At 47.4% G+C, this 13014-nt stretch overlaps 1 protein-coding gene and 1 long non-coding RNA gene across 4 annotated transcripts in view; one reads left to right on the top strand and one right to left on the bottom strand.

Annotated features, from left to right (window-relative positions):
* Nucleotides 1-2806, top strand: part of EYA2 (EYA transcriptional coactivator and phosphatase 2) — a 214808-nt gene extending 212002 nt beyond the window's left edge. For both annotated transcript variants that reach the window (XM_031433690.2, XM_031433691.2), the window contains one exon: nt 2032-2806. In XM_031433690.2, coding sequence (XP_031289550.1) covers nt 2032-2112 — 81 coding nt within the window. In that variant the 3' untranslated portion in view covers nt 2113-2806. The remainder of the gene's footprint in view (nt 1-2031) is intronic.
* Nucleotides 703-12732, bottom strand: LOC116147367 (uncharacterized). Of its 2 annotated transcripts, XR_010385027.1 has the most exons (6): nt 12383-12732; nt 10767-10986; nt 9377-9455; nt 3373-3524; nt 2835-3035; nt 703-1047 (listed from the first exon to the last, which is right to left on the bottom strand). It is a non-coding gene; the product is annotated as an uncharacterized LOC116147367 (long non-coding RNA). The 2 variants fall into 2 exon arrangements; XR_010385026.1 differs by lacking the exon at nt 9377-9455 and having other exon boundaries at nt 12383-12728.
* Nucleotides 12733-13014: the final 282 nt, after the last annotated feature.

Below are 13014 nucleotides of genomic sequence, written 5' to 3'. Positions count from 1 at the left end.
GGGACACTGCAGTGGACAATCGGACAAAGTCCCTGCCCTCTGAGTAATCTCCCTGTCTCAAGATCCTTTATTTAATTAAACCTGCAAAACCCCTTTAGCTGTGTAAACTCACATCGTCATAGGTTCTAGGAACTAGGATGTAGATGCCTTTGGGGGACTTGTTACCATTTGCCTACCTCAGACCAGAAAGATAGAGATGAACAATGACACAAAGAGTTGCCAGAGTAATAGGTGTGGAGCCCCCAGAGGCAGGAAAGGGTTTTTTGTGCTCCTGGGACCAGAAAGACGCCTATATAGTTTCTACTCTGTGGGCACAGAACCTCATGGGGCAGCAGAACCACCATAAGAACTCTGGGCATCTGTATGTTCATGAAGCACCCTCTGTTCACTCAGTAAATAATTGAAGGCCAATGACTGTCTTAAGGAGGTTCAGTGTCTTTTAACTGCGGGAAGCAGAAAACCTATGTAATGGTGACTTAAATACTTGCTCACCTGACAAGATTAGAAGTAGGTGTATCCTAGGTTGTTTTGGTAAGTCAAAAATTCACCAAGCATCTCTTGACATCATTTTGCTCTACCTTTCTAACCATCTTTGGCCTTTTATTTTCTGATTTGTGGTCTCATGATCTCCAAACAGCTGCCACAGCTCCAGGCATCACATACTAACATGTCAGCATGCAAATAAAAAGGGAAAGTAAGAAGGAAGGAGTTCCCAGGTGTCTCTTTAATCATAGAGAAAAATCTTCCCCAGAGGTCCCCAGTCAACTTCCTCATTGGCTTCAACAGGTCACAAGTCAGGAGGGATACAGGACAGATTCCTGGCAAACAGTGTTGGGGTTGTCGTAGCTCACTTAGACAATCATAACTTATCCCCTACCTCCATGGCGCAGCGCTGCCAAATTCAGCGTTCTGGTAGTACAAAGAAAGGAGGATGGATGTTGGACAGGCAACAACTTTAGCCAATGATTAAATTTTCCAGTGATAAACATGGAGTCAAGTTTTTTCTCTGGAGCCAGACAGGACCTCTCTGTGCCTCACTCTCCTCATCTGCAAAATAAAATAGACAAAGGATACAACAAATTTTATTCCCATTTTAACAGACAAGCTGCAAAGTCTTCTAAGGTCACCTAGCTAGTGATGGTAGAACAGAGCTTTGCAAAGGGCACTCAAACATTTAACCCTCACACTATGGATTATTTCACAGATTTCTCCCCCACCTGAGCGATTTCTTTCCATGATCAGCATAGCCTTCTTTTACACCAGTCACAGCGTTTGCCATATCTGCCTGCTGCCTGTACTGCCGTCTACCTGAGGTGTCCCTTTCAGTCAACTTACTTCTATTTAAGATTGAAAACTTGATAGCATGACAGTAAAACAGAGCAAGCATCACCTGCCGTAAAGAAAAGGGAAAGGTAAAAAGACTTTCTGGCTGGGGCCAGTCCTGTCTGCTCAAATGGAGATTAGGGAGTTGTGGGGTGAGGACACAGTCACGCCTAGCCAGCTGAGACTTTCTTCCTGAAGTAGCAGGATTGAGAACACAGTTTAAGAAGGAATAGCTTTGAGGGGAGGGTACACCTTAGTGGTGGAGTACATACTTAGCATGCACAAGGTCCCGGGTTCAATCCCCAGTACCTCATTCAAATAAATAAGTAAATAAACCTAATTACACTGCCGCCCCCTCAAAGAAGATACAGCTTTCTCACTGCGTGGTTTAATTCCCTGTCAACGCACCGCCTAAGACCACACTGGTCCCAACAGAGGGGAGAGGATCCAACAGTCCACGTGTCCAACAGGGCAGGATAAGCTGATCAGAACAGGCTCAAAGGAATAGAAATGATGGCCAGACCAGTGGGTACTGACCACATAGGGTTCTACCAACCGTGTTCTGTGCCTTCCAGTGTGGGAAATACCCGCGTGCTATACTGACTCAGGGTGATGTCTCCTAAAGCTTTAACCATGAGCCTGGGATCCAGGGGCTGTGGGAGGCGCGGGGCAGGGTTGTAACCACGCGGCTGCTGTTCTGTGTTTCAGCACAACATGCCTTTCTGGCGGATATCCTGCCACGCAGACCTGGAGGCGCTGAGGCACGCCCTGGAGCTGGAGTATTTATAGCAGAACCGGCTGCATCGCCACCTGCCATCACAGATGCATCCCACCCACCCAGACCCCTCATTTCCTCCGCCTCCCTGCCAGATGCTGGACACCAGGCTGGGCCCCTCCAGCCAAGAGGACGTGTCTGGTGACCATGTCAGAAGCTGTCCTTTCAGTCCTGAGAAACAGAGTACCCAGTAATGGCTTTGGAATATTTAACTTTGGGGAAAAGGGCTGGCTTGGAGACCAGACCTTTCTACAAGACTCACAGAACAAAAGCAAGGAACTGCTGACTCGGGGGAGGACTGGCGGTGAGGAGGGGACAAGCTCTTTTCTTTTTTTTCCTTTTTAATTTATGGACTAATTGCATTACTCTGGTATTATGCTCTTGTACCTGTGTTGTTGGTTTTCTTAGTCGTTGGTTTTTGTTTTCTAAGCTGGCATGTGGGGCAGTGCGCAGTTCTAATTTAAGCCTCTCTGCCCCAAGTTGTGCTTTGTGGGGGGACAATCATTCTTTCAACACAGTGAGGGAGGCGATTCGGGGCCGTGGGGAGGGCCATTGCTCATTTTCGTTTTTAATGACTTAACCTGATGTCATGTGGACAGTGCACGTGCCTTATGCTGCCATCTTGTTTTCTAGGAAGAGGGGACCCTGGGAGGAGGCAGTACTTTGTGACGGAAAAAGGCATTAATAAAACCACGTTTACATTTTGAAGTAGGATCGAGTGTCACTACATAATTACCGCTCTTGAGGCTTCCAAATGTGTTGGTCTTTTCCAGAAATTTTTCAGTTGCAGGAGTGTAAAACCCAACTCAAATTGGCTTAAGCCAAAGAAAAAAAAGTCTCCAGGAACTTTAGGTGATATCTGTCTTTAGGCATGGCTGGATCCAGAGGATCAAATTACTTTTTCCGGTGTGGCTTTACTTCTCAGGCAGGCTCTTCCCTGCATGGCAAATACGACTCTTAAGAATCTTTCAGCAAGACCATACTGTCAGAGAGAGACACAGCGGTTCTAGCAAAAGCCCCAGGATTGTGTATCATTGACCAAACTGAGTCATGAGCTACCCATAGAACTGGATTTAGGGTGAGCAGAAAATTGAGGAGGAGTCCCCCAAAGGAAGAATCAGTGAGCTACTACTAAAAGAATTGGAGATCGGGGTTGAGATGAAAAATGACTTTCATGCCAATTTTCCAGTGGATGAACCATCCAGTGTAGGGGACTGCGAGGAACATCTGGAGAAGTTCTAAGGACATCTTGAGCTCTGTTGCTGCCCACTTACAGCAGAGCATGGATCCATTTGATTGGATGCTAAGCATAAGTATAGGCTCCTCCCTCTGTTCATGTTGGTGAAATCCAGGGTCACCAATTGGCTGGCATCCATGTCAGTGGAGATGACAGATGACTTGATGATTGGAGTCTCAGAGCTAGAATCTGATAGATAGAAAACCATCACCAAGGGTGAGATAGACCCACCCACCCACACACCCACACACACGACTCTGAGCTCCCTGGGGGCAGGTACTGTTGGTTTCATCTCTGTTTCCTCAGAATCAAGCACGGAGTACTGTTCTTGGAATCAGTCCACAGAGTAGATGCTGACATAAATTGGAATCCCATTATAGATGAGGTAGAAGGAAAGATGAAAGTATAATTAGAATCATAGTTAGATGGGTAATTGGCTGGGTTAATGGACATTTGGACAAATGGATGAATGCATGGTTAAATGGGTGGGTGGATGGATGGATGATTGGTTAGGTGATTGGATGCTTGAGTGAGTTGAAGGTAGATGACTAGCTAGGTGATTGGACAATGGATGAATAAATGGATGGATAACTGTTGGGATGACTAGATGGATGGCTATATAGATTATGAGTGATGGATGATTGGATGGATGACTGAATTGATGACTGAATGGTTTTATGGTGAAATAAATGGATGGATTGTTGTTTGGATGAATGAATAATTGCATGGTTTTATGGAAAGATGGATAAATAGTTAAGTGGGTGAGTGAGTGGGTAAATGAATGGGTGGAGGTTTGAATGGGTAGATGGATGGAATGATTGATGGGTGATGGGTGATGAATAGTAATACTGTGATGGTTGGATACGTGGATGCGAGAAAGATGTAATGGTTAGATGGATGGATGCTTAAATGGAGATAAAGAATCCCTAGAGTTGCCTAAAATATCTGGGTCAGCCTTACTATTATCTGCCAACGTAGATTTCTTCCAGAATGAGTGGAGGAGTTTAACTGGATGAATTGGCTTCTGGCTGGAGTGGAGAAAGAGACTGGAGCAGAGCCATTTGAGGAGTCAGTGATTTGAACACTACTGGATCCTGTCTCCCCATTGTTTGGTACCCCTGCCTCTCAGGCACCTACCTGTAATCACACTCTATCCAGCCCTCCCTTCCTGTCACCATCAAAACCTGCTGTCAGGAAGAATTCTGTTTAGAGTTTGACAAAGAGTAAATTACTCATAAAAAAGAAATTTTACATCAGTGGGCTTCCATTAGAGGCACTAATAGTGCACTGTCAGCTGTTCACGCAGGAAGAGGTTTGGGGTGGGGTGAAATAGACCTGCCCCTTAATCCTGAAATTAACTGTCTAGGTGGCCAACTACTTTTCTGTTGTGTTGACTAAATGTCGAAGGCTGGTTCTGCCAGTACGCAGTCTGTAAGGTAAGTGTTTTATTCTCAATTCTAGATCAATCACGGCTGCCAGTGGGCAAGGACAGTCTTTCTCATTCTGTAACAGAGACTGCAATTAATGAACGTCAGATGATGGATGGATGGATAAATAGATGGGTAGATGGGTGGCTAAGATTTAGTGGCCCCAGGATGCTTGCCTTCACCATTTGCCCAGCAGTATCTTGCAGTCTCTAGAACACTCTTAGAAGTAGAGTAACTGAACTATGCAGGACTTGGAAACAAAATCCCTTGGCCTCCCAGAAGTCTAAGCATGATTCCAGATTTCCTGGCCAGCTCAGCAGAAGGATAGAGAACCAGAGACGTCTTCAGGTCAGTCTCTGGGGCTAAAGGTATTCGCCTGTCAAGGGCTATAGAAGTCAGAGAGCTACCATTCGGATTTCTTCCATTGCAAATGACATAAACACAATCAATGCAACTTAAAAAACAGAAGTTTGGCTTACTTGACTGAAAGGTTCAGGAAATGTGTGATCTCAGACCTTCCCCTCATCACCACCACCCCAAATGCAGAATTCAAGTGTCTTTAAATTTTTTTCAATTCAATCTCTTTCTCTCTACCCCTGGACTCTGTTTCCTATAATTTGGCTTTTCTCGCAGGCAATAATCCATATGCTTGGAGTAGAAGCTGTGAAGGGAGTAATTCAACAAAGATTTCCATTGATAAAGCATTGCTTAATTCTTAAAAGGATAATTGCTTAGGAAAGATAGGTTAAATTTATTATGCGAGTTAACAAATGTCCTTATGGTTTAAATATTTTGAATTGGTTCTTCCTTAGTTATTTGCAGCCAAAAATATCTCAACTTATATAGCACATAATAAATAGTATTAGTAGTAGTATTATGTCACATGGGCTCAGATTTCTACTCAGGAAATCCATCACTCATGTTACCAACTACTGAAGTGGGCATTGTTCATCAGATACTAATTGAGCATCTACAATGCACTGGCAGTGTCCCAGGCACAACAGACACAAATTTGAATAAGACATTGTCCTTACAAAAAAAAATTGATAAATTTGACCACCTTAAAAAAACTTATAGAAACATAGGTAAAGACAAAAGTCAAATTGAAATTCAAATCACAGACAAGAGCAAAAGTTAATCCTCCTAATATATAAAGAGCTATTAGAAATAAACAATATGCCAACAACCAGATAGAAAGTGGATGAAGGCCGTGAACAGACATTCTATATTTTTTAAACATACAACTGGTTCTTAAACTCATAAAAAGATGCATAATCTCACTCATATTAAGAGAAATGCAAATACACTGAAATACAGTTTTTCACATTAGGTTGACCAAATCTGAAAGCTTCATGACTCAGTACTGGTGGAGCTGTGGGCCCTTCCTGCATTGCTAATGGCAGCTGCAATTGGCATAACTTCTAAGAAGGTAAAGTTGGCAATATTTATCCAATTTGTAAGTTTGACCCAGCAATTCTGAGAAGTTATCAACCCATACATTTACGTAGGTAAGAAATTTCTGTACAGAGCTACTTTCTACAACACTATTTGTAATCAAAAAAATGAAAACAACCCAAATACCCATCAGTAGTGGACTATTTAAATGATAATATGCCCACAGAGTGAAATATTACACAGCCACAAAAAGGAACAAGGCCAGTCCCTGTGGATGAATTTGGAAAGATCTAAACATAACACTAAGTGAAAAAGAACAGTTGTAGAAGAACATGTGGCACAGGCCAACTTTTGTGTAAAAATGGAGGAAAAAATGAGAAGTATTTGCAAAAGGAAATATGGGAAGGATATATGGGACAGTAAAAGCAGTGGCCCACCGAGGACTATCAGACACATGGATGACAAGTGGGAGAAGGCCTTACTCATATATTGAACTTTGCAAATGGTTTACGGTAAAAACATCTTAAAGGTCAGATGTCAGTTCTGGAAACTTCTCTGTCAATAGTCCATTGCCCTTGGAGACTTGTTTCTAGCTAGTTTCCCCCAAATGGCAACACTCACCCTTTGCCCCCAGGCCTCATGGTGTCTGTGCAAAGGCTGAGGAAGATTCGTCTGGAAATCACAGGACTTGTTCTTGCTTCATCCCAGGAAGCCTCACCCCCACTGAGTCACCACTGCCAGCAGTGGGGTCTTGGTGGTTCTCATCGGGGGACCCTATCAAGTTTCAGGGCAGCTGTGCTACATCAATTCCTCCGCTCCAGTAAAGCAAAGTTCTCCCACCCACCAGGGCTCTTGTTGACTTCGGGAAGCAGAGGTGAAAACGGATGAGGCTGCCCAAGCCTGGGAACCAAGCAGGCAAAGGACCCATGAGACGCAGACTCTGCCACTCCCGTCCTCGTCTTTCGGAAGATGGGCAGGAGGTGCGCAGGCGGGAGCACTTCCTTTCCACACCCCAGTCCCAGGATTGCTTTCCCGCCTGAGCCACAACCCAAGTCCCCTCCCGAGAGCCACTCTGGGGTCAGGAGAAGAGAGGGGGCCATGGGACCATCAGCGGGATGGGGAAGGTGGACATCCTTGGAGGCCTAAGTCAGCCAGCTTCAAAGGGGGTCCTGAGAACATCCTTCAGACAAGACCACAGCATCTGTCCAGTGAAACATTCAGGGTCCAAAACGGGCCCCTGGGCTTGTCCAGGGGTGAATGCTGTGGGGTTTTGGGTTGGGTGAGATTTTGACTCTCAGAATACACCACATGGCCTTTCTCTGTCACCAACAGAGACTGCCTCCTCCCCAGACACTGGCTGGAATCCAGAGGAGACACTGAGGTGATGCAGTATCATCAGAACAGCGGCAGGGCGCTATGGGCGGGCTGGTCACCTCCAAGGAGGGGACATCTGAGCTCAGACCCAGATGATGAGAAAGATCTGTATGGAGGTTACCCAAGTGTAATCATGTGTGAAAATACACCACAATACACACTAGAGCTTTGTGCAGTGAACTGTGTGTAGATTGTAAAACAGAACTAGAAAATATCTTCGAGTTCATGAGAAATCCCATGACCCATTGCTTTGGGATCCTCCAGGCCCCCAGAAGGGGTGGAGGGCAGATAGTGTCTCAGCCTCTACCCACACTGCGCCACTGTCCTGATTTCTGTTGCCCAGATAGTTTGGCCTGATCTACAGGCTCCTATAAAGTGTCCCATACGGGGCCTGGCTTCTTCCACTCACAATGATTTTGAGATGCTTCAAGGATGTTGCCTGGATTTGTAGTTCATTCTGGGTAAAGGAGAATCTGAGTTGAGAGCCCTCGACCAACCGTTCTCCCCAGAGCACTGTCAGCCGTGGTGACAACACCAGCCCAGCGCCGGTGAGGCTATGCTTGCTGGTGGCCACAAGAGGGCAGTGCGACCCCGCCGCTGGCCCCAGCTGCCCACAGGTGCCACCTGAAGTCAGGCCAGGAAACAACACTGCAAGGATTCCGGAAGCATCTCCATCAGGCCGTGGCCTCACTTTGGGGACTGCTTCCCTGAAATGGCAGCGCCATCGAGGGTGTATTCAGGCCTGGGAATTAAGGATTAATTGCCCCGCTGTGGCCACGAGGGGGATCCCAGCAGAGAACAGCATGATGGCCTTGAGAGTAACCAGCAAGCTCAGGGGTGGGGAAACACTTCTTCCTGCCCTCAGCCCAACGTTAAAAGGTAGCTGCTCGAATGTTGAACAACACCGTTGTAAAGACAGTTTAAACTGCCTGAAAAAATGTTGAGATTTATTTTTATATCCAGACAAAAATGAGTGTTCGGTGAGCTCTGGCTGTAGGGGCGGGGGTGTCTCTTGGCCTGTGCGGCCCCCACCCCAGTCCACGGGTATCAGGACCACAGAGGCCCAGCCCTTCTCGCTCTCTCGGCCCTTGCATCCTACTGGCCACCAGTGTGGTTGAATGAGGCGCAGCAAACACAAGCCCAGCTTCTAACACTCACTAACCGCCTACTGCGTCCCAGGCGCTGGGCTAAGCCCTTGACCTGCCCTCACTTGTTCCGTCCTCACGACCACGCACGGCGCTGTCTGGAGAGGAGGGAGAGCATGATGGTTGAGACGTGGGCCTTGGGGTCAGGAGAAGAGAGGGGGCCGTGGGACCATCAGCGGGAAGGGGAAGGTGGACATCCTTGGAGGCCTAAGTCAGCCAGCTTCAAAGGGGGTCCTGAGAACATCCTTCACACAAGACCACAGCATCTGTCCAGTGAAACATTCAGGGTCCAAAACGGGCCCAGCTCTTTCTTTTACTGCGTGTTCAGGGAACTTCCCCTTCCCGAACCTCAGCTCTCTCCGCTGCAAAATGGGGGTGACAAGAGAGCCCACCTCGCAGATCCTTTGCCAGCACTGAACGCATTCAGACATGAGCAATACTTTTTGTTTGTAAGCCCCCTTTTTGGTCACTCTACAAAACGAAATGCAGATCACATCGAGACCCAGTATAACATAGACATACGTGTGTGCAGATAAATACAGGTGTGTATATTGTATGAGTGTGAATAAAACATGTTTCACAAAGCGATGCCGACCCAGAAGACTGTGACACATCATAGTTATTTTCCATCCTATTCTATTTTCTTTTTACAAGACGCAATCCACTAAACCCATGCCATGACCCATTGTTTGGAAAATACCGGTTTAGAATTCCGCGGCAACAGTGGCTCCCCAGGTGCCCAGTCCTGCTGTGTGGCTTCCTCAGTGCTCCTTGTGATTCTGTAAATACTCATAATACGTCAGTCACACCCAATCAGGGAAGCAGCTAGATCTGACCCATGTGTTTAGCGTAAGTAATTTATGATGAGAATTAGACCTTATACAATAGATGTGGGAGGAGGTAGGGAAGTGAGGTCTGAGAGTGGACTTTTGGAGCCACCAACCAGGCAATCTGAGAGGCCGTGAGGTGCTTCGAGCCGCCAAAGTGAGGCTGCCGAGGGGCACCAATAGAGAAACGGAAGGGGAACCATTACCTCTGCAGCCGAGCATCCGGTGACAGGCCAGGGGCTAATGCCCCCGAGTCAGGAGAAAGACCTGGATGCAGCCCCGAGGACAGCAAGGGCACGCTGGTGCCTGCTGGCACGCCTGCAGCTGTCTGACACATCAGACCGCAGCGACCCTGCAAGAGTAGAGGCTGCCGCCTCCCTTTTGCCTTCAGAATCCCACCAGAGTTGCTCTCTTGGTCAGTTCTAACTGGGAACCATTTGGAAACGGATTCTGGGAAATGTAGTCCCAGCCTAGCCCAGTTGCCACAGTACAGAGTACAGACCAGTTGGCTTACTAAGCCCTCCTGTTTTAACTAGCTGGGAGAAGCCTGCTCTGGAAAACTCACCTGACTGGCAGAGACTTTGGACAATTCTGCGGTGGGTGCCTGTCAACGTTTTTGTCAACGCAAGGCCTTTTGTTTGGACAGTTTCCCACCAGTCTGCACCAGAAGCAGCCTGAATCTCACTTTCCCAGCCTCCCTTGCAGTTAGACTGTAAGCATGTGACCTTGGCTCAACCAATCAGATATATCCAGATGACCTAGGCTCAGCCAATCAAATACACCCAAATGATACGTGGATTTAGTCGATCAGATACACATGTGGAACCGAGGCTTAGCCCATCCCGATACACCCACAGGTGAAAGCAATAGAGATGGATTCTGATGTGTGAAATTCAACCTAGCAAGAAGGCGGTTGAACTCCAAGCATCCCTAGTGAGAGCTGCAGTGTCTGGGCCCAGGGGTAACAGAAGGTGACAGAAGTTCTTGCAATGTAATTTGGATACTGCTTCATGGCCGTCTCTCCAGCCCTCCCTCCCAGAGATCGGGGAGTCACTTCATATCCTTTAATAAATTCCTTTTCTGCTCAGACTACAGAGAGTGGATTCTGTTGTTTGCCACTAAAAACCTGATCCCGCTCTAAATACATTTAAACATCAAGTTTCAGTTTCCCAACCTGTACAAAGAGTGGATTAATATCCACCCCCATGGGCAGTTGAGAGGAGTCAGGAAGAAGGTACCCAGGAAGGCATTTTGTAAACTTACCACATTGCCACACTCTGGGGCAGTGTCAGGCAGACTGGTCTGCATCCTGCCCCTGGCATGGACCTATTGTGTGGCCTTCAGCAAGTCACTTTCCTCCTCTGAAGAGTGGGACTCTGATTAGGGCCTGCTTCGTGGAGTTATCATGAAGACCAGAAGATTCCAGCATAGAAATCCCTCAGCAAAGCTCAGCATGCAGGACAACGTACCTACACCGGTGACGCTAGAAGGAATATGAGTGACTTTTGTTTCACTGGATTAAAGAAAGTAAGTAATAATATAGGTGGTGTCCTGATGTACCCTCATATGAAGGTGGTCTGTGAATGCTGAAGTAAAGAAACACTTACGTGTTCAAAACACAACTCTGACTAATGCCTCTGAATTGTACACTTAAAAATGATTGAAAGGGCAAATTTTGTCGCATACATTTTACCATTTTTAAAAATTAATAATGTAATATACCAAAAATCATTGGATTATACACTTTAAATGGATAGATTTATAGTATATGAGTTCTATCTCAGTAAAGCTGTTAAAAACAAAAATACCACCCTGGCTTCCAGTATCCTGTGGGAGCATAGCTGGACCCCTGACTTGTCTCCCTCTCTGATCTCATCAGCCCCAACCCCACCCCGAATCCCTCCATTCTGGCCTCACTGGCCTTCCTTCTCTTCCTGGAAGATGCCAGGGCCCCCCCCCCCTTCAGGCCTTTTATATTCGCTCTTCCTTCTACCTGAGCTGTTCTTCCAACCAGGTTAGTGGCTCTGAGCTCTGGCAGCCCATCAGGACCATCTGAGGAGCTTTGTGAAGTACAGAAGCCCAAGCCCCATCCCAGAGAGTCAGATGTCATTATCTGGGGGAGGGTGACGTCTGAACATTTATTGGTCTTTTGTTTTAAATCTTCCCAGGTGCTCCTAACAGTCAGCCAGCATTAAGAACCACTGCCCTGAGGGGGACGGTAGAGCTCAGTGGTAGAGTGTGTGCTTAGCATGCACGAGGTCCTGGGTTCAATCCCCGGTACCTCCATTAAAAAAAATAATAAACCAAATTTCCTACCCCTACCCACCACCTTCAGGTTTCAAAAGCCAGCTCCTCCAATAGGCCATCCCCAATTCCACCATCTACCTCCCCTACGCACTCTGCTTATTTATCTTCAGCAGTCTGTTCCACTTAGGATTCTATCATATGCACGTGACTGCTTTCCAGTGAGAATGTCTGATGGATGAGGACAGAGGCTGTGTCCCCAGGGCCTGGTTCACACAGATGCTTAGTAAGCAGCTGGTTGCCAGAATAAACCTCCACCAGTTCCCCTTGGTCCAGCTCCGTCCCTGGGGGCTGCAGTTCTACACACGGGCCACCAGGTGGCGATAGTGTCTGATTATATTAAAGGCTACCCCTTTGTATTAAAGGACCCACCCCCCTGGCTGTGCCAGCCCCGCCCTGCCCTGGGCCCGCCCATCGCTGAGAAGGGAACAAGGACCTGGGCAGACCGCATGGTGTCCTCCCTCTCCTCCTCATTCATAGATCCAGAGTCACTGGGCATCTGAGAATACTTGACCCAGACTAAACTCAGGGGTAAGGCTGCACTGTCTGGAACCTCCAAGTCCTTCCCTTCTTACCTGGCCGCTCACTGAGCCCCAGGTGCAGTCACTTGGGATGACACTCACGGGTCCCTCATATAGCCCACGACTCGCACACGAGGGTCCTACAGGTCTGTTCGCCGTGGCTGGTGTCTGCAGGCCACCTGAATGTCTGTCAACGGGGGGCTGTGACCTGCACTGCCACCTTCCACATGACAGGATGCCCCCTCCCCCTGCAAAGAGGAACAAAGGAGCTCTTGTAAGATCCCCATTTTGTTCCTTTCCCAGCTCTGCTCAGCAATGGCCTACAGGCCAAACCCAGTTCCTGCCCTGCTTTTGTCCAGCCCTGAGCTGAGAATAGTGTTTACATGTCTAAATGGTTGAAACATCATCAAAAAATGATGAAAATCATTAGATGACACATGAAGATAGAATGACCAGGGTGTGCCTGGTCACCCTCTATCAGTGCAGGCCACCCTCCTGGCCACAGAAAGAAAATGCCTTCCCCTCCCGCTGTTTCCCCAAGACTGACCCAGGGTTGCCCTTCTGTTTCTGCCTGTCAGTAAATTTCAAGGAAATGGACTTCCCAGGAAAAGCGCCCACCGAGGGCCCTTATTCACAACGTGCCCACCACCCAAGGAGAGGTGCCCGACCCCTCGTGGCCCCGTCTC

This window comes from Camelus dromedarius, chromosome 18 (genome assembly GCF_036321535.1).
Source record: "Camelus dromedarius isolate mCamDro1 chromosome 18, mCamDro1.pat, whole genome shotgun sequence".
NCBI classification, from domain to species: Eukaryota; Metazoa; Chordata; class Mammalia; order Artiodactyla; family Camelidae; genus Camelus; species Camelus dromedarius.
The sequence above is the reverse complement of the archived record's forward strand: the minus strand, read 5'-3'. Positions and strand labels throughout refer to the sequence as shown.